Source organism: Geotrypetes seraphini, chromosome 2, assembly GCF_902459505.1.
Source record: "Geotrypetes seraphini chromosome 2, aGeoSer1.1, whole genome shotgun sequence".
Lineage (NCBI taxonomy): Eukaryota > Metazoa > Chordata > Amphibia > Gymnophiona > Dermophiidae > Geotrypetes > Geotrypetes seraphini.
The window spans coordinates 183366411-183388468 of NC_047085.1; the positions used below are offsets into that span (position 1 = coordinate 183366411).

Genomic DNA, 22058 nt, shown 5'->3' on the forward strand with positions numbered 1-22058 from the left:
AATATAAGTAAATCAGAACTGGCATCCATATGGATGGAATTATTTAAATACTTGAGGGTTAATATTTCTTCAGAGGGAGGGATGGGGAAGAAGACTGATACAATGATTGTCTTTGTCCATAAAAAGGATAAGGATTTTTACTGATGATTGCTAATTAATGCAGATATGAAGATCCTAGTGAAGGTTCTACATTGAGTTGGATGCTTCTTACTTTATGCATATTAATCAATCATTAAGGGTAGAAGTTCTAATAGTAGTACACATAGGCTTTTTAATATCATTTAGTGAGCTAAATAGGATGGAGTGGTCCCAGTTTTGGATACCAATAAAGCCTTTGATAGGCTTTATCCAGCAGTTCAAACGAAAATTGCTGACATGGGATTCTGATAATTTTGTAGCCTGGATTAAGACTCTGTATTAATGGCCGACTTGGGATACTGGATGACTTTTTACCTGAATCGAGGCTCTGTATTAAGGTCAATCAGCTTAGCTCCTTAATTCAAGATACTCTTTCCTTCCCCATACTGTGTCCACTTGCAATACAGCCTTCAGTACAAAGAATGAAAAACTCACAGCAGATAGGGGGATATAGGATTAAAGGGTTATACACTGTAGGCAGTGGAAAGCATCCTACCGCCGTCTCGAAGCAAATCAGGATGCATGTTTTTGTTTTTTTTAAAACCTGAGGCAGGACACCTACACTGTAGGCGCTTGTCGCGGGTCTAGGGAGACGGGTAGGGACACTTAAGCTCGCACAAAGCTGGGCGTGGGCTTGCCCAGAAGTGGCCAAATACCTGGCCAATCATAATCTTAGGCCACGCCTGTTGCATCCCAGGATGCAATGGGAAGGAGGCCTGACCTTGATTGGCCCCGGTGCCTAAGGCACCTCCTATGGGAGGGGCTTTAGGTATCTGAGCCAATCAGGGCCTTAGGCCCCTCCCCAGTGCATCCCTCTGGCCAGCCTTCAACAAAGTTACAGGGGTGTTTGGGTGGGCTTAGGGATGTGGGGGTGGGGGGATTGTAGGTTTGGGGAGTTGGCAGTTGGGGAAGTGTCAGGAGTTCCGGGGGGGGGGGGGTCATCAGGAGGGAGTGGGCATCCCTCTTGCCAGTCTTCAACGGAAGGGGGTGTGTCGGGGGTTTGAAGGGGCTGGCGGCAGGAGGAGGTGAGCATCCCTCTTCCCATTCTCAGATTTGGGGAGGGTAGTGGCTGTTTGGGAGGGTCAATGGTAGGAGGGAGTGGGCATCCCTCCTTCCAATTTCGGGAATACTTGTCGGGGGGGGGGGTTCCCTGTTGCAGCCGATTCAGCTAATCGCAACAGGAGGATTTCCCCCACAAACAGCTTAGACAGCAGGAATCTGCTGGCTCAGCTGATCAGGGATTTCCTTTCTGCAATCAGCTCAGCTGGCCACATCTAATTTTAACATTTGAGGCACGATTTGCATGCACTGTCTCCTTGAGTTGCAAATCTATCTCATGCATATTTATTGTGGACATCCTGAAAACCTGACTTGGCTCCAGCTCTCGAGGACCAGAATTGCCTACCCCTGCTCTATGCCAATAAAAAAAGATATTTAGGAAAAAGAACTGAAGTATATTTTGAAATTTTACATGCCCCCAATTTTATATTTTATTGCAACTCAAAATAATGAGCTGTAAATCACAAAAAAGCAGCTCATTATTATCTCAATGTGTGTTAAAATTTGCCAATTGCATTAGTCATGGAAAGTTAATGCCACCTCAAAAAATGTTATATTTTCCCTCAGGAGCAAGTTAAAGGGGCAGACAATGTAGATGGGAATGAAGTTTCCCATCTCCTACCTCTTAAAAAAAAAATTGTTCCCCACCCCGATATCTTGGAAAAAATGGAAATTGGACATCTCCCCATGCCCTCCCATTCTCCACTCCTTTAGTATATGGTACTATTGCTAGAAGCCTGAGGCTGCCATTTTCTATGCAGCAATCACTGAGGCAGGAGTTGTCAGGTCACTGCTGCCTTCCATGATCCACTAAGGAGACCCTAGCAGGTACTGGGTGAAGGGGTGGGAAATCAAAGGGTGGCACATTGAGTTATCTGTAAGAATTGGGGGTGGGGAGGCATCTTTTCTGAAATGGATGAGAGGACGAGACGGGATTAATCTTCCATATCACCAACCTGGTCCTTTAAAATAGTGGTCCTGCTATCTTTGTACTGATGGGGCTAGAATATTTTCAGTAGAGTAGCAGAAGCAGAAAACAATTTACCAGTTAGCAGAAGATGCAAGAAAGTTCCAGTGATAAAATAGCAAGAAACATGCTTCCTTACTGGAGGTTAGTAAATAGGCCCCTTAGATTGTATGTTCACCGGGGTAAAAAAATACTCACTGTACCTTTAGCAGCTCACTTTTGAAGGTGAGAATTCAAATTCAGATTCTTATAATCTTGTCTAAGACCAGCTGAATTGTAACAAAAAGAGTAAGACATATTCTGAGAACTTACTTGACCTGGTTTACAGCAAGATAGTCCTTGAATTTCCAAGTAGCTGAATGTGAATTCAAGCTATAAATAGAGAGGAAAAAAAAGAACATTACTTTTATGTCTAGTACAAAATACATTCATCAACTAAATACATATATAACTGAAGGACAAAAGCATACACAGTTCTGTGCACAAATTTAGGTGCTCCTGATCAAGCTGTTTCAATTAAAGTGGAAGCAACTAACAGGACCTCTATATGGTTCATACTCGGGGTGGATAAAAAGCAATGATTTTATTTTTTTTTTATTTAAATCAGATTTGTTATTTAAATCAGATTTTTTTATTTAAATTCTTTTTTTTAAATAAATTGTTTTTCTGAGAAAAAATCTAAAGATTAACATGATTCTTCTTCACAGCAAAAATGTTATAAAGAGTTGAGAAAAAGACCTTAGCCTTATTGTTCCTTTGCAAATTGATGTACACAAAATCAACCCCTTACCTCTTAAGTACTAAGTTTATATATCTGCACAAGGAGCACGAGAATCTCAGAGAGTGAGAACCAGAAGGCCTTGAGCATGCACAGATGCTCAAGGCCCAGGCAAGAGGCAGGAGCTTTTTTTAACAGCATGTCCTGTGGGCTGCATGCCGGTGCCAGATGGGGTAAGGCTGAGTGCTGTTCGGGCGGGGGGTGCCAGTTCGCACGCGGGGGGGGGGGGGGAGGTAGCGATGCCAGTTCTCGGAGGTGCTCGCAAATCGAGTCAACGCTCGGTTTGCGAGACAAGATTTGCGAAAATGTTTTGCTCGTCTTGCAAAACACTCGCAAACCGAGGTTTGACTGTAATTGTCAATTTCTTGTCTGCCATTTTGCATCTGTTGGTTTGTTATTCTTTCTTGTTAATAAAAAACAGATTTAACATAAGGCCAAGAAGGTTGATTGATCTCTTAATCCTTCAATTAATCAGATGTAGACAATTCCCTAGTTTTTAGCAAATACTTTGACCCTTCTAACCTCTCAGCTTGTAATGATTGTTCTACTTTCAACCATGGACTCCTCTAAGCAGTTGTGTTTGCTTTTGAAAATGAAGCAAGAGAAGAATATTTAAAAAAAATGTCTAACCATTCCAGCTAGCACTTTCAACCATCAAACACTGCTGATTAATGGAAAGTATACAGAAATGGAGTCAAGGCAAGACTGGAAAACCAAGAAAATCTACCTGCCTGAAAACTGGTCATATCTGCAAAATAGAACCCACAGAGAACAACGAAAGACTGGCTGAAAAGTTCAACTGACATTGGAATAGTTGCCTAGAAGTATACAATATGAGCTCCGGGCTGTGTCTGGAGAGCTTCTGAACATGAGCAGACATTGACTTGATGATGTCAAGCACATGCGTGCAACATCATAGGTCGACATGTATGCATGCTCAGAGGCTATTTAGACGTGGCTCTGAGTTTAGTGTGCCACAGCAAAAAAAAAATTTTTCAAAACACTGATCCAAAGCATGCAAAAGAAAATAATTATAAGCTTGAAGCTTTCTTGAACAAAGATCTTTGGATTGATGAAACAAAAACTGAAATCTTTGGATCCATTTATATCTTTATGAATCATGGTACATCAAATATATTTGAATATAATACATTTAGAAAAAAAGCATTTGAAGACAGCACCTGGCCAACTATTGAGCACAAGAGTTGATCTATTGTATTCTGGGGTTGTGTGTCAGTCAGTGGCACAAGAAATATCATGCAGGAGAAAGAATAGATTAAACCAAACAGCAATACAGTGGTGCCTCGCATAACGGACGCCTCGCACAGCGAACGCTGCGCACAACGAACTTTATGTCTTGATCCGTACAACGAACTTCGTTTCACACAACGAAGTCGCCCGAGCTGCATCCTTCCGCGCAGGCACTGCGCTTAACTGCCCTCTCTCCGCCTGGTTCCCTCTTGCCCCCCCGACTCCCCGACACGATCGGGGCAAAAAGGAGCCCAAGCCCTCTTGCCCCGCCGATTCCCCAACTCCCCACACAATATCGGGCCAGGAGGGAGCCCAAGTCCTCCTGGCCACGGCGACCCCCTAACCCCACCCTGCACTACATTACGGGCAGGAGGGATCCCAGGCCCTCCTGCCCTCGACGCAAACCCCCCCTCCCCCCAACGACCGCCCCCCCCCAAGAACCTCCGACCGCCCCCCCAGCCGACCCGCGACCCCCCTGGCCGACCCCCACGACACCCCCAACCCCCTTCCCCGTACCTTTCTGTAGTTGGCCGGACAGACGGGAGCCAAACCCGCCTGTCCGGCAGGCAGCCAACGACGGAATGAGGCCGGATTGGCCCATCCGTCCCAAAGCTCCGCCTACTGGTGGGGCCTAAGGCGCCTGGGCCAATCAGAATAGGCCCGGGAGCCTTAGGTCCCTCCTGGGGGCGGGGCCTGAGGCACATGGGCCCAACCCGACCATGTGCCTCAGGCCCTGCCCCCAGGAGGGACCTATGGCTCCCGGGCCTATTCTGATTGGCCCAGGCGCCTTAGGCCCCACCAGTAGGCGGAGCTTTGGGACGGATGGGCCAATCCGGCCTCATTCCGTCGATGGCTGCCTGCCGGACAGGCGGGTTTGGCTCCCGTCTGTCCGGCCAACTACAGAAAGGTACGGGGAAGGGGGTTGGGGGTGTCGTGGGGGTCGGCCAGGGGGGTCGCGGGTCGGCTGGGGGGGCGGTTGGAGGTTCTTGGGGGGGGGCGGTCGTTGGGGGGAGGGGGGGTTTGCGTCGAGGGCAGGAGGGCCTGGGATCCCTCCTGCCCGTAATGTAGTGCAGGGTGGGGTTAGGGGGTCGCCGTGGCCAGGAGGACTTGGGCTCCCTCCTGGCCCGATATTGTCGGGGAGTTGGGGAATCGGCGGGGCAAGAGGGCTTGGGCTCCCTTTTGCCCCGATCGTGTCGGGGAGTCGGGGGGGCAAGAGGGCTTGAGCTCCCTTTTGCCCCGATCGTGTCGGGGAGTCGGGGGGGCAAGAGGGCTTGAGCTCCCTCTTGCCCCGATCGTGTCGGGGAGTCGGGGGGGGCAAGAGGGCTTGAGCTCCCTCTTGCCCCGATCGTGTCGGGGAGTCGGGGGGGGGCAAGAGGGCTTGAGCTCCCTCTTGCCCCGATCGTGTCGGGGAGTCGGGGGGGGCAAGAGGGCTTGAGCTCCCTCTTGCCCCGATCGTGTCGGGGAGTCGGGGGGGCAAGAGGGCTTGAGCTCCCTCTTGCCCCGATCGTGTCGGGGGTGCCAGGGACCGCACGGAGTCACCCACCGTACCACCCGATTCGGGTAAGCGCAGGTATTGGGGGGTGGCTTATTTGCGGGGGGGGTGCCTTATTTTACATTTTTTTCTAAAAAGGGGGGGCTGTCTTATTTGATGGCCCTGCCTTATCATCGGGGGAAACACGGTAGAAAAAAAAAAAAATGAACAGTTAAGTCCCAGTTTTTGCCGCTGAGACTCTGCCCTCTCACTGTAAAATTAGACTCTACTTAGTCTGTCTTTAAATTTAAAAAAATGTGTGTTGTTTTAAAAAACAATTATGTTTTTAGATGTATCTAAATAAAAATAATAACCAAAAATTTATCTTTTTTTATGTCATCTTAGCATATTTTATGCTACAGAACGAATTATTTTTTTTAACATGTATTGTTATGGGAAAACGCGTTTCACATAACGAACTTTTCGCATAACAAACTTGCTCCTGGAACGAATTAAGTTCGTTGTGTGAGGCACCACTGTATATCCTTGAAGCTGAAGATCAGCAAGACAATGATTTAAAGCACACCTCAATCATGAAGGACTTACAGGATAGAAAGATGAAGGCTTTGAAATGGCCTTCATGGTCCCCAGACTTGCAGGTAGATCTCATACATGCTGCTGTGCCTGATATAAGAATATTTCTTAGCTAGTAGAGTTCAGCAAGGTGAAATGGGAAAAATTTCAAAAACAAGAACAGAAAGCCTCTTAGGTGGCTAAAAAAAACATTTGGAAATGCTTTTTTTCTACCAAAGAAAGTGTTACTTAGTACTGAAAGAAAGGCTGTCTAAAAGTTTCACACCTTCAAAATTCACTGTTCTTAATCTGAATCTATGAAAAAAATCTGCAAATAAATAGTATGCATTTTATTCGTTATGGATTAAAACATAGAATTTGCCTGGGATGTCTAAACTTTTGCATACAACTGTAATTATCAGTTCCTTTTCTGTGCTATCTTTAACTTAGTTTAGATAATCAGATATTACACAGAATTATCCACTTGTAAAGGTTATCATTATATAAAGTAATTCTTTGTTTATTTGTGCTAAGTGAATAAACAGAATAAGAAAAGCCATGCTGCACTTCCAGTAGTACCCATAACATCTCACTCAACAATTATGATTCTAACGTAGCAGAAGCTTAATTTTGAAATGCATTTATAGCATTTACTAGGCACACTACTCAGAATGCCTCCCAAGGAATAAGCCTTATCACCCAAACATAGCAAGTTACCATAAATGAACAAAAGAAATATTACAGAATCAAGACAAATTAAGGATAAACAAATGGGCAGAGGCAGGCATTTAACCAAGCATTTACCCAAGATCAAAAAGTGAGCCATTGATATTTGTATCTGGATTTTCTACAGGCATTTGACAAAGTACCTCATGAAAGACTTTTGAGGAAATTAGAAAGTCATGGGATAGGAAGTAATGTTCTATTATGGATTAAGAACTGATTGAAAGATAGAAAAAAGAGCGAAGGGTTAAATGGTCAATATTCTCAATGGAGAAGGATAAATAGGGGGGGTCTTTGCTGGGACCACTGCTTTTTAACATCATTATCAATGATCTAGAGATAGGAATAACTAATGAGATCTATATCAATATCAACACAAGCTGATGACACATAGTTATTTAAAGCTGGATAGTGAAAAATTGCAAGAGGGCCTTGTGAGACTGGGCATCAAAATAGCAGAAGACATGTAACGTGAGCAAGTGCAAAGTGCATGTGGGAAAGAGGAGCCTGAACTACAACTATATCGTACAGGGTTCCACATTAGGAGTCACCACCCAGGAAAAGCACCTAGGTGTCATCATTGAAATCTGGGCTGTGGTGTCGGTAGATAAATCCTTCGACTCCGACTCCTCAGTTTCTGGTACCTATGACCCTGACTCCAAGTACCCAAAATTGTCTCCGACTCCTCGACTCCAATTCCACAGCCCTGACTGAAACCCTTACCTCAGTGTGCAGCAGCGGCTGCTAAGAAAGCAAACAGAATGTTGCAAATTATAAGGAAAGAAATGGAAAACAAAGATGAGAATGTTATAATGTTCTTATATCGCTCCATGGTGCAGCCACACCTTGAATACTGTGTGCAATTCTGGTCATCACATTTCAAAAAAGATATAGCAGAACTAGAAAAGGTACAGAGAAGGCCTTGCACTGACTGATCCAAACAATGAGCTCCCCAACCAGTCAGATTCTTGTTGGATGTGACCAGGAGCCAATGGAGCCAGAGGCTCTAAGAAGAAAAATACTTGGAGGCTATGAGAAGTACCTGAGAGGACGTTGATAATTACAATTACTAAGGAAGGTCCTTTTTTGGGACTGTTGATTAATGAAAATGGTAAGGGTTCATCAGTTTTAATCTAATTGAATATGGAAGGTTTTCTTCAAGATAAATACTTTTTGACCATCTCATGCAGTTTCTTAACGTTTGCAAAGAGGATATAAAAAAGGTTGTTTGGAGACAAGAATGATGATGAATGACAGCCTGGTTTAAATTAAGTAATAAGAGGACGGTTTGAAAAATTTGGTAAAAAATCAAAATGACCATATTTTTCGCTCCATAAGATGCACTTTTTCCACCCCCAAAAAGGGGGTGGAAATAAGGGTGCGTCTTAAGGAGAGAATATTAAAAAATCCTTCTTTTTTTTTCCATCCCGGCTCCCAGCGTGCTTTCCATGTTCCTGCCTCCGTTCCCCTGCTCTTTTCCGGCAGCAGCAGAGCAGTGCATGAGGCAGGCACGCACTTTTTGCATGCCTGCCTGGTCCTGCGCTGCACTCCGAATGGCTGCCATCAGTTCTCGTGAGTCATGCGAGAACTGATGGCAGCCATTCAGAGTGCAGCGTGGGACCAAGCAGGCATGCAAAAAGTACGTGCCTGTGTCGTAAACCGCTCTGCCGCTGCTGGAAAAGAGCTGGCGAGTGAAGTGCTTTCATCCTCGGAAGTTCCTAGCCACCTGCATCTAGCGTTCTACCTTTGGCAAACAGGGCCAAGTTGCGAAGACGGAACGCCCAGCAGCAACGTGCCTCCGTCCTTGCAGGCACATGCATCGATGGCCGAGTCAGCGTGGGGAGCAACAGTGAGGCTTAGGAGCTCCGGTGGCATGAGTGTGTCCTGAGCGTGAGTCAGGTGCACCGCATCATTACGCCCAGTGAAGTGCCTCCGTTCTCGGGAGTGCCCAGCCACCTATGTCCAGCGTTGTTTTTTCATCGGCAGAGTTGCAGCAGCGATCCGGATCAGTAAGTATGGAAAAGCGTGGTGGCCGAGAGGGGGGATGAGTTGGACATAGGCCTTCAGCTCTGGGAATGAGGTAAGGCTGAAGCCACTGCACATGGGGCCGCCACATGGTGGCAGTCTTTCCTTATTTCGTGGTGATTGGGTAGACGAAAGTCTGGCTTGGGACTGGTTGTCTTGGGGCTGAGGGCTGGCTGGCTTGGAGCTGGCTGGCTGCCACTAGATGTGCCTACCATTAGACATGCCCACCACTAGATGTGCCCTGAACCCTGTCCCGGCCTACCACTAGACTACCAGAGGGGGAACAGGATACAGGGCACACCATTTGGTTCAGAATTTTTTTTTCTTTTTTTTTTGCTCCTCTATAGGTGGGTGTGTCTTATGGTCAGGTGCATCTTATGGAGCAAAACATATGGTAAGTAATGTAGTCTCGAGTGCTTTACACTTAGGGCTCCTTTTACTAAGCGGTTGAGGCTTCTACCACAGTTCAGCAAGGTAAATGCTCCAATGCTCATAGAAGGGGGAGAGTGTGATGTAGTGGTTAAAGTTACAGCCTCAGCACCCTGGGTTGTGGACAAGTCACTTAATCCCCCCATTGTCTCAGGTACATTAGATAGTTTGTGAGCCCACCAGGACAGACAAACTGCTTGAGTACCTGAGTAAATTCATGTAAACTGTTCTGAGCTCCCCTGGGAGAATGGTATAGAAAATTGAATAAATGAGCGTCGGAGCATTTACCTCATCTGTCCGCAATAAAAACCTCTACTGCCACTTAGTAAAACCCAGAGTTAGTCCAACAAGTTTACAGTTTTCTCATATCATAGGAAAAATAGCTTACAAATAAACTGGAAACTCATTGTACTAAGGCCCTCTTCTATCTAGCACAGGGAGTCGCACTGAATGGATCGCGCTACTCCCAACGCTCATTGAGTTCCTATGAGCGTCGAGAGCAGCACGGGCCATTCAGCACAGCTCCCCGTGCTAAAAACTGCTATTGCTTTCAACAACTCTGGGTGGGCTGGGATCTTGATGGAGGGGATCCTAAAACCTATGGTTGCAAAATTTCCACTCTATTTGAATAGGGATACTGCTTGTAAACAATACCTACTTTCCCAATGGGCAAATTACTCAGTCAACAACATTGAACACAGAGTTGACCCCTGTTTGTTTTTGGAAGCAGCAAAGGCTGTTCTTTGGGAAATATTATCAGCTATTCTAGTCATAATAAAAAACCCCAAGATAATGCTATTTTACGGTAGTTGCCGCAAAGCATCTTTATGGCAGGTTCCCCACTGAAGCACATAAGGCCCAGCTGTTGGAACTGCAGCTCTCTTTTAACGAATTGCTATATCAGAGGCTCACCTTTTGAGATCTTGGGAAGGGTAGCGTAAAGTAACGAGATTATGATATGCTACAGGATCTGAAACTAGTGTAAACGCTGAAATCTGTGAAATATTTCAAGTTTTCTATAAAAACTTATATGCAAATCCTCCTGATGTGAAATTAGATGATTTGGTTTATTTGAGTAGTTTGGACTTACCTTGCATTAGTCCTCAGGCCAAACAACTTTTGAATGCTCCAATAACTGTGGAGGAGGTGGGGTGAGCCATTACTCAGAGTTCATTAGGGAAGGCTCCAGCTCATATGGATTTAGAACTAAGTTTTATAAATTACTTCAGGAGGAGATTGTTCAGCCCCTAGTTTGTTTGTTTAATGATGTTGTACATTCTAAAACCCTTCCTCTTTATATATGACTCAAATTATAGCTGTTTTGAAGCCTGGAAAGGATCCTTTGGAATCAGGCTCTTATCGACCCATTTCTTTACTTAATTTTGAAGCGAAATGTTTTGCGAAAATACATGCTGACTAGTAATCCATTCATCTCAGGTAGGCTTTGTTCAGGACAGCTTTGCAGTGAAGAATGTGATAACTATTCTAGCTTCTTTAGAGGCAATTGAGAGAGCTTGAAGGCCTTCTCTGCTCATTAGTTTTGATGCAGAGAAAGCCTTTCACTGAGTTAATTGGGAATTTATATATGTGGTTTTACAGAAATATGGCATTGACAGTACATATTTAGATGCCATCTAAGCATTATATGCTGGTCCCAGGATTAAGTTGTTAGTTAATGGATGTGTGTCCACTGATTTCTCAATTTGGTACTCAATAGGGATACCTTCTGTCCCATCTTTTATTTGTTTTGTCTCTGGATCCTCTACTAAGAGACATACATGTGAGCCCTGAAATTGAGGAAGTGCAATTGGGGGGAGGCATATTTTTACATTATCAGCTTTTGCCCGCGATAATCTGGTCCATATTATTAATCCGGTTCAATCACTGCGGACTCTGATGAAAAGCTTTGTGGAATATGGTGAATTTTCTGGATTAAGACTGAGGCTCTCGCATCAGCAATCATTGACAAATCTTGGAAGGGGGATAAATTTCCTTTACATTGGGTGGGAGATTCTTTTTTGTTTGATTCTTTTTTGTTCTCTCTACCTATCTGGTTGTTGCAACTTATCAAACATTGGTTGACTAGTTGGTCTTAGCTTTTATTGTTATTATTAGGTAGAACCAATCTAGTGAAAATGCAAATTCTTTCTTTTAGTGTATATCAGAAGGATTTACTTTATCTTCAGAGGTTGATATCCTATTTTTGTTGAAAGGGAAAGAAGCCAAGGTTGAGAATGCAACTTCTTTATGGCAGGTGGGAATATTGTGGTTTAGGACTTCAGGATTATAACTTGATGTGCTTATTAAGACAATTATATGCTTGGCTTATGGGGAATTCTGTTTACACTTGGGTTGAATATGAATGGACTTTGCAGGAACCATGGGACTTATGTTATCTTTTACATACTCCCTATATGGTGCTTCCTTTTGAAATTCATCATAGTCTTATTATTGGCCAATGCGGAAAGTTTGGGCAGTGTTGTTGAAATTCTGGAGTCAGAACTCTACCATATCACACAAACGTTCCATATTGGGTAATAAGAGTTTCTCACCACAGTGGGAAAATAAGGTATTTCATTGATGGGCAGAAAGCGGTATAATTTTATGGGTGGATCTTCTGGATGACGATCATAAATTAATATCTTTTGAGGCTCTCCAGGAATGCATTGTCTCAAGATGGGATGATTGATTTGACATTAGGCAAACCTAACACTATATTCAATCCCTAGACCAAAATAATCTAGCTACCTGGACTGGGACTTAAGTTGAATACTTTTTTTCAGGCTTTTCAGAGCAATATTACCATCTCAAAGGCACATATAAGGCCATGAGCACTGCAAGCCCCTAGAGATCATACAGAGTTGGTTAGGTGTTGGGAATTTGACTTTGGGATATCCATGACCTCATGAGATGTTCTGGAGAACAAAGGTAGAAAAAAAGGTATTTTATTTTGGAATGTAATAATTGGACTATGTTAGCTTTGTATTGTTCAGTGGCATAGCCAGACAGGGGTGGGGGGGGGGGGGGCAGGGCACAGCAGGGCAGGAGGTCTAATATACTTGTGTGCTTAGGGCCTATTGAAGGATTAATCCTGCCCTGCCTGGATTAGTATGTCAAGTTCCATTTCTGATAGAATTCAAATCTAAGCTAAAAGCCCACATTTTTGAGGCTGCTTTGATCACCTAACTGTTGTAAACTACCAATGTCTGTTTTATCATTCCCTCTGTGAGAAATTCCCTAACCCCTCCCTATTTGTTATGTTTGTCTATTTTGATTAGATTGTAAGCTCTAAAGTGCAGGGATTGTCTCTTACATGTTTAATGTACAGCACTACGTTTGTCTGGCAGACTCTTACAAATTACAACTAGTAGTAGTAACTTTAAGGGAGCTGCCGGCCACCACTAATACAGATTCTCAGTTAAAAGTACAAAGGAACACACTTTACCTTGGTAGGAACACGGGTAGTTAAAATGAAGGCTCGACATGATGCAAGCACCTATAGAAAAGGGGGAAAAAAGACAATGAAAAAGAAATATGTACACATTCATCAGTTTAACACATCAGATTTAATTTGTTATTTTGTATAAATTAGTTCTGTTATTTGAATAGCTATTCAAAAATAGACAAACAAGTCGCAAGATTGTTGGCGGTATATAAGAATAAAGTTATTATTATTATTATCTTTCAGTGAAAAACTTCTACAGCAGAATATTAAATCAGCAGACCTTAAAAAGAGCAGATTCAAGTGTAGTGTAAAGAAGCACTTATTCACAGAAAGAATGATGGGATGATACAATGACAATAGGGCAAAACTGGCAATAGAATTCAAGAAAAGCATGGAACAAGTGCAAAGGATCAAGGACAATGTACAACAGGAGTTCTCTACTTGTCTTTCCATTCTGGTTTTCACAATGAATGTCTGTGAGATAGAGCTGTACTATGGAGGCAATGCCTGTTATAATCATTGTAAATAGCCTGAAAACCCAGTTACCAAAGTAGTCTCAAGGACTAGGCTGAGAACCACTGGGCAATGATATTTAGCTATTTTTATTTGTATACCTCAACCCGGTTTGAGTTTGAGTCAAGTTATGCCTAAAACATAAATCAACAATGTTAATTTATATTTTAACAAATTACATAACATAATTCATTCTCTCATCCATACTAACTCAAAAATTCTGTCCCTAACCCACATATCAAATCTCATTATTATTCATAGGTATACCATCCAGAAAATAATACACCTGACTAAAAATATGCAGAATTGTGAAAACAAATTTTTTTTTATACTGAAGTGTTTGGAAATAATCTCTGGGACATTTGCAACTGGTCTTTGGCTAATCATAAGGCCTGCGTATAGATTATGTTTATAAAATGTAAAATGCAGGCATTTTATTTTCCACCTAATTGTGGATTTGTTTTGAAAGTACCATAAATCTGTGCTATTAATGAGTATCTTTTCCAACTGAATCAAATGCATTCTGCTGTGCAGCTGACCAGTCAGAGTGAAAAATCACAAAAGAGTAGAGGCTAGACCAAGGGTGGGAAAACTTTTTGACTCGTGGGCCACAATGAAAACTTCACTGGCTACCGTTCGAAGCAAGGATCATCTTCAAATTCGCCTGCCTCTGCTTCAAAACCCTAACTAGCTCAGCCCCGATATACCTGTCACACCACTTCACCTTCCCAGGCTCTAACCGTACACGCAATATACACCTGTTTGCCTACCCCTCCCCAAAAGGATGCATCCACAAAAGGTTCTTCGACAAAACCCTCTCTTTCCAAGCTGGCAAATGGAATGCCTGCCTGTCCACTCTCATCTCTCTTGCCCCAACTTATCAATCCTTCAGGAAATCTCTCAAAACATACCTCTTTGACAAATTCCTCTAACCCCCACCCTCCCTACCCAAAATAACACCCCACTTCATCTTCCTCCCTACCCTTCCCTCTCCTTCACCCCGGTTGGCACCCCCCAAGCAACAGTGATTGGTTCACTTTGCATTTGCCACCGGTCTATACCATATAATTGTTAATTAATTCTCTACACCTGAATTGTATAAATCGCTCTGAACTGTTTCCAATATGCTGTAACTTCGATGTAACTTCGCTGTAAATGTACAGTCTCTTACCCTGTAAACCGCTCTGAACTGCTTGTGGTATTGCGGTATACAAGAATAAAGTTATTATTATTATTATTATTATTATTAAATTTGACAGAGGGGCTGGACCAAAAGCATCTTTCTATCCCTCCATGCCTCCCATCCCCCTGTGCAGCAGAACCCTTGCCCAGATTCTTTCCTTCCCTCCCTCGTGCAGAACCCTTGCCCAGTTTCCATCCTTCCCTCCCATCCCTTGTGCAGCAGAACCCTTGAGCACCCGCACCTGCCACGCAGCCAAACCCCCATCCAAACCCTGCCAACCGTGAGCCTTACATACCTCCCTCCAGAGCAGTATCAGGCCGGCAGCACTCTAAAAAAGGCTGCTTTGTGGCCTTCTCTCGTCGGGGCCTCCATGTACCACGTTACTGATGACATCATCAGTGATGCAGCAGAGGGAATTCCCCGATGAGAGAAGGCTGCCGGCCCGATGATGCTCTAGAGGGAGTTATGTAGGGCTCTTGGTTGGCGGGCTGGATATGACCAGTGGGTCGTAGTTTGACCATATCTGGACTAGACTCTAGAGCATGTGTGAAACACAAGGCCCGCGACAATGTTCTCAAACTTCACATTCTCAGAGCCCAGCATGTCCTCCCTCCTGCGCCGGTCCGATATCGCCGTCATGCCGGAAAGTCTGCCGGCTTCAGCAGCGATTCAGCAGTGTTGTTTATGGCTCCCCATCCTGCCTTCCGTCCGCCGCGGTCCATCCAGGTGGAAACAGAAAGTTGCGTGTCATTGTAGACAGACTGCGGCAGGCGAAAAACAGGAGGAGGACCCTGTACAACAATTCCGAATTGCTGAGGCCGGCAGATTCTTCAGTTTGGCAGCGATATCAGACTGGCATCAGAAGGAAAGACACGCTGGGCTGTGAGGAGAGCAAGATCAAGGGAGAGAGGTTGGACCCGGGGTAGTGTGGAGGAAGAGGGAAAAAGATACTTGAAGGGAGAACCGTTGGGAAGAGAAAGGGAGAAATAGTGGACCTGGAGGGAGGGAGGTAGGCAGACAGACAGGGGGAGAGATGGGAAGGGGGTAGTTAGGAAGGGAGGGAGAAATGTTATGCCTGGGGGTGGAAGGGAGAGAGAGATGCAGCATCTCTTTTTTTTTTTTCCTTCCATCTCATTGTTCAGCATCAAGGGGGAAGGGAAGAAGAACACTAGAAAAGAGAGGGAGCAAAATGTTGGACCAAGAAGAGAGAGGACGAGAGATAGAAGAAAATAGGAGGTTGAGAAAGGAGTGAAATGGGAAATGGGAGAGCTACAGAATAAGAGAAGATGGAAAATTGATAGGTAGCTGAAAATTTAAAAAGGAGAAGGATGAGAAAGAGGGCAAGATTTGAGTGGACAGAGGCAGTTGATCCAATGCTCACAGAAGTCTTGTGATCATCGGCACCACCATCGGCGCTGGGGCCTACGCTGTGCATCAGCAAAGGAGGGGGTAAGTATCTTAATAAAAAATCCGGCCCACAACTTAGCCTGTGTTTTAGATTTTGGCTTCTTATGTGATTTGAGTTCGACACCCCTGCTCTACAAGTGACTACAAGTGCAGGTTTTCATTCATCACCTATGAATATATTACCCTTTTTTTTTGTAGCACGTGTTTTATCCTTGTTTATAAGTCAAAACAATCAAAAACCCTAGTTATACTGTACAGTACCTCCAGCATTTTCTTTCTTTCACTCATTAGAAAGAAGTTGGCAACATAATGCTGCTGTAATCTACAGCTAAACGGTCCTAATATTCGAGACAGACACATCACCCTAAACTTATGCTGCTGTAAGGCTATTAAAAACAGGACTAATCAGAGAAACCAATATAGAATTAATTATTTAAAAAGTTCTACATAGCACGTACAGTATGTGTGTGTACAAGTGAATGCATATGCATGGAAAATCACACTCCTGTCAGTCCTCACGCCCACCAACATGTCAGAGAAATCTAGTATAGCCTAGCACCAAACAAGAAAGTTATTAATAAGCAAGACTGACACACTGACAATGATCTCACAAGCCTTATAAGAAAGTAGAAAATTCTTTTATGCTAATGCCAGTAACCTTATTTGAAAATCACTCAACTATGTAACCTTATTGGAATGATTTAATTTTGAAGTGAAACCTGTTCAATTCTGAGGAGTGAGCTTGTTAAATTCAAGTTCTTGTATTTCAACTGAATCTTGTGAAAATAGAGAAAAATGTTTGTTTCAATTGAAGCTATAAATTTCACAATTATGGAACTCTGATTCCAACCATGTTTATTTCTTTCCAGAGAATCCATTTATCTCTAAGGGGCCTACCGAGTTTAATTGAAGTCATAATTCTGACAGTCTTTCATGTTCTTAGGAAGTCTGCAGAGGCCGGTGCAGAACACTGTCTTCCAAATGTCCTTATTAAACAGAAATGAAATAAAAGAGAATCCTGACACATGGGATTCCATAAAATATACAAAAAGTTCCAGCCAGATTTAATGGAGCCTACTTTTTGGAACACAGAAGCATGTTCACAGCCCATGCATCTGCGTAAATCGAGGGGAAAAACAACTGTATCAAAATGCTCATGTGTCCCCTCCCTACCCCACAACTCCAATGTCATGGTCATTTGGTGTTATAGGGCACATACAAAAAAGTTATTAGGGAGAACAAAATTATGGAGTGCTCATCAGCTTTGTTTTTTGAAAGTAGGTAAAAAAAAAAAAATAAATAAATAAATAAAAGAGAGAAAACCAAAAAACTGCAAATCATAGATCTGGGGTTGGGAGGTTTCCAATTTTGCCCAAGCTCTCTCATATCCATTGAGACCCTCTTGTTCTCTAGGGCCAAGGCAATGGCCCCCTCAAGACCACCAGGAAACATAGAAGTCTTCTATCTCCTGGGTGTTCCTCTGCTGATGATGTTATCAGCAACGCAGCACAGGAACGCCTGGGAAATAGAAGACCGCGAAGCAGCCTGTGTAGATTGCTGCCGAGTGCCGATGCTGCCGGTTTGTTATAAGGTATTCCTGTCTCGTGGTTCAGATGGGAGGGTCAGCGGGTGGAGGGGGGAGGTGTGCATTGGCGGGGGATAGAAAGATGCTACATGGAGGAAGGGAGGGATAGAAGCTGCAAGGGTTCTGCTGCACAAGGGATGGGAGGGAGGGCTAGAAAGATACTGCACAAGGGGATGGGTGAGAGGGGAGGAAAGATGCTGCACATGTGGGGCAGAGAAAGGAAATAGGAAGAATTGGGGTGGAGGACAGGAAGGGAGAGAGGATCATTACATGAAAAAAAATAAGACATCCCTGAAAATAAGACCTAGTGCCTTTTTTGGGGCCCAAATTAATATGACAGTGTCTTATTTGGGGGGAAACACGATACAACTAGTCCACAGTGCTAGCATCTTAATATAAAAGCACTAGCCCTTCACATAGGCAATGCAATTAATTTTGAGCATTTTATGTCAACAACTGTATTTTAATATTATATGGGCAATATTATGTATGTTGTAATTTAGTCTTCCAATTAAAAGTGTGTGTGATGATGTTCTAATGCATATTCAAGCAATTCCAGCTAAGCTGGGGATCATGCCTCTGAAGATTCAATTCAATAATCTTGCATTACAAATGTTTCATTTACCTCATTTTAATTATTTTATTACTACACTCCATACTACAATTATTATTTGTTAGAATCAATGATTGCTATATAATTGAGAGTGCCCAGCATCTTAGATGTAATAAGCAGAGTAAATTGGGCCCCTATGACCTAATAATTTTTCATTCATTTAAATGAGAGGGGAAATGCAGTCTGGACACTGGTGAAGAGCAAGTCTCTTCACATGGTGATATAGGAACTGAGTGCTAAAAATAATACTCAGCATTAATCAAATTAGTCTATATTTTAAATCTCTCTTAAAACACTTTTTTTGTACCACAGAAAGGCAGTAAATCAAATCCTATTACCCTTACTCTCACTCTTGTATCTTAGAAGAATCCAAAGTAGGCCCAAATCATAGTAAGAAAGCAACTACCAGACACACTACACACCAAAAAATAACTACGAGCAGTCCATTGTGGAAGGTTGCGATATGGGTTTAACATTCAGGATACATGTTCTCAGTGCTGCGGCAGGAGGATTCTTCAGTATCCTGGCAGCTTCCCAGCTGTTGTACAGAGGTAAACAGAGGCAGTTATCTACATCTTTACAGACACTTTTTTCTTTTTTTGTACTGACAATTATGTTATGTTATTTTAATAATTCAGCTGTATCATTATTATTAAGACTGTGTATGGTTATTTTTAATCTGCATTGAAGCCCCGGATTCTCGAGTCTGCAAGAACTTACGGCAGCCATTCAGGGAGCAGCGCGGGGCTAGGCAGGAGCATGAAAAGCTCATGCCTGCCTTGTGCACCACTCTGCCGCAAGAGAAGAGGACTTGGAGGAAGCCGTCCAGCAAGGGAGGGGCAGGAGCGCGGAAAGCTCCTGCAGATACAGTGCTGGACCGCCAGAATTTTTAAAAAGATACCAGGGGGGTTATTCGCTCCATAGGACACACCTACATTTCCACCCATTTTTAGGGGGAAAAAAGTGCGTCTTATGGAGCGAAAAATGGAAAAATTATGTTCTTGCCTGTTAATTTTCTTTCCTTTAGATGCAGCAGATGAATCCAGAGACCAATGGGATTGCACACATCTACCAGCAGGCGGAGATAGAGAAGTGGTCCTATTGTCTGGCACTCCTCCTGTATCGTCAGTATTGCTCCTTGCCCGAGCATTCGGAACCATCACTAGGCATAGTATGTAAAAAACTTCTTTCCCATAACAAATTTCAAAAGGTAATAATACAGAATACAACCATCAATAATAACAGACTTCGAAAGTTGCAAAAGAAAAAAACAACAGACAATATCCGGAAAGGGTGGGGCTCTGGATTCATCTGCTGCGTCTAAAGGAAAGAAAATTAACAGGTAAGAACATAATTTTTCCTTCCTTAGCAACAGCAGCAGATGAATCCATAGAAACATAGAAGATGACAGCAGAAAAGGGCTACAGCCCATCAAGTCTGCCCACTCTGCTTACCCACCCCCTGTCTATGCCCTAATGATCTAATTTTCTTATCTTGACTCTCGTAGGGATCCCACATGGGTATCCCATTTATTCTTAAAGTCTGGCATGCTGTCTGCCTCGATCACCTGCACTGGAAACTTGTTCCAATGATCAACCACTCTCTTTGTGAAGAAATACTTTCTGGTGTCGCCATGAAATTTTCCGCCCCTGAGTTTGAGCGGGTGCCCTCTTGTGGCTGAGGGTCCCTTGAGAAAGAAAATATCATCTTCCACTTCGACACGTCCCGTGAGGTACTTAAATGTTTCGATCATGTCTCCCCTCTCCCTACGTTCCTCGAGAGTGTAGAGCTGCAATTTGTTCAGTCTCTCTTCGTACGAGAGACCCTTGAGCCCCGAGATCATCCTGGTGGCTGTCCGCTGAACCGATTCAATTCTGCGCACATCTTTACTGTAATGTGGCCTCCAGAATTGCACATAGTACTCCAGATGAGGTCTCACCATGGCCCTGTACAACGGCATTATTACTTCAGGCTTTCGGCTGACGAAACTTCTATTGATACAACCCAATATCTGCTTTGCCTTAGATGAAGCCTTCTCCACTTGATTGGCAGTTTTCATGTCTGCACTGATGATTACTCCTAAATCTCATTCTGCTGAAGTCCTAGTTAAAGTTTCTCCGTTCAAGAAGTACGTCCTGCATGGATTTCCGCTTCCCGAGGTGCATGACCTTACATTTCTTAGCATTGAAGCCTAGCTGCCAGGTTGAGGACCAACTTTCCAATGTAAGCAGGTCCTGCGCCATATAATTCTGTAAACTGCATTCACTTACTATATTACATAGCTTGGCGTCATCGGCGAATAGTGTTATTTTACCTTGAAGCCCTTGAGTCAGATCCCCTATGAATATGTTGAAAAGGAGTGGACCCAGGACCGAGCCCTGCGGCACTCCACTGGTCACCTCCGATGTTTTAGAGGGTACCATTAACCACCACCCTCTGAAGTCTGCCACTCAGCCAATCATTGACCCATGCAGTTAGTGTCTCTCCTAACCCCATCGATTCCATCTTGCTTAGCAGCCTGCGGTGTGGGACACTGTCAAAAGCTTTACTGAAGTCCAGGTACATGACTTCCAAAGACTCTCCCAAGTCCAACTTTCTTGTTACCCAGTCAAAGAAGCTGATGAGATTGGATTGGCAGGACCTACCCTTGGTGAATCCATGCTGACTGGAATCCCGAAGATTTCCTTCATTCAAGATCGTGTCCAAGTTGCTTTTAATTAGTGTTTCCATGAGTTTGCACACCGGTCTATAATTCGCAGCCTCTGCCATTCAACCCTTTTTATGCAGAGGAACGACATTAGCTAATTTCCAGTCCAGAGACCAATGGGATGTAGCAAAGCAATCCTCAATCTGGGTGGGAAGCAAACGCCACCTCATCAACAACCGAAGCACCAAACGCATTCTCCGCATGCGCCCCCCACATCCAACCGGTAATGCTAAGAGAAAGCACTCTCAGAAGACCAAGTAACCACGTGACAAAACCCCTCCAAGGACAAAACCTCTGGACTGAGACCATGTAGCCGCCATTGCTCTGGCTGAAGGTACAAGAAGTCCTTCTGCCAACCGCTTCCCTACCATCAAGTAAGCGTAAAGAATGTCCTCCAGGACCCATACGTGGGACGCTTCCCTGGAAGAATACAAAGAGGTGAAGAAAAGCTCGCCTCCCATTCCCCCTCCCAGGAAGAAGGAAGGAAAAGAGAGAGCGGCATAACAGAAAGGATGACACTACCGAGAAAGAAATCGTGGCACTGTCCGAACTGACACCCCAGAATGTGTAAATCAGAAATAAGAATTCCCGCCGTACAAGACCAGCAACTCAGAAACTGCCAAGCTGAAGCCATAGCCACAAGAAACACCATGTTCAAAGTCCCAGCCTTTTAAAGCCTCAAAAGACAAGTTTGAAACGGAGCCTTCTGTAAACTGCGAAGAAGTACCTTAAGACTGCTCTCTGGACAGGACTTCTCAATAGACGTACGAATATACTGTATTCCGTTTAGGAACTGAGCTACCTGAAGCTGAGAAGTAAGCGAAGAGCGAGATATCCAGCTCTTGTAACAAGCTAAGATTGCCGCTTGAAGCTGAAGAGAACTGAACGCTAAGCCCTTGGCAATACGCTTGTGCCAAAAAAGAAAGAATATAAATCATAGAATTCTGGAAGGGTGCCAATGTTGAGAAGTACCCAAGAAAGGAAAAACCTCCAAACAGAATTATAAGCCACAGGTGAAGACGTCTGTATCGCATGGAGAAGGGACGAAATAACCAGCTTCGCATAACCCTTACACGTCAGCCATGACTATTCAAAAGCTCGGTCGTAATACCAAATTAGGACGAATATCCATGTTGATCGGACCCTAGGTGAGTAAATCCGGAGATACCAGGAATCTCAGCAGTTAGGCTG

The 22058-nt window shown here is 43.8% G+C and overlaps 1 protein-coding gene across 6 annotated transcripts in view; it reads right to left on the minus strand.

Moving 5' to 3' along the window:
• The window catches only part of CARMIL1 (capping protein regulator and myosin 1 linker 1), a 476507-nt gene that overhangs the window by 284079 nt on the left and 170370 nt on the right, over positions 1–22058 (minus strand). For all 6 annotated transcript variants that reach the window (XM_033934492.1, XM_033934489.1, XM_033934488.1 and 3 more), the window contains exons 3-4: positions 12860–12910; positions 2477–2536 (exon numbers count right to left, since the gene is read on the minus strand). Coding sequence is in view for 4 of the 6 variants with exons in the window: in XM_033934489.1 (XP_033790380.1) it covers positions 2477–2536; positions 12860–12910 (111 nt within the window). In the remaining 2 variants the exon portion in view is untranslated. The remainder of the gene's footprint in view (positions 1–2476; positions 2537–12859; positions 12911–22058) is intronic.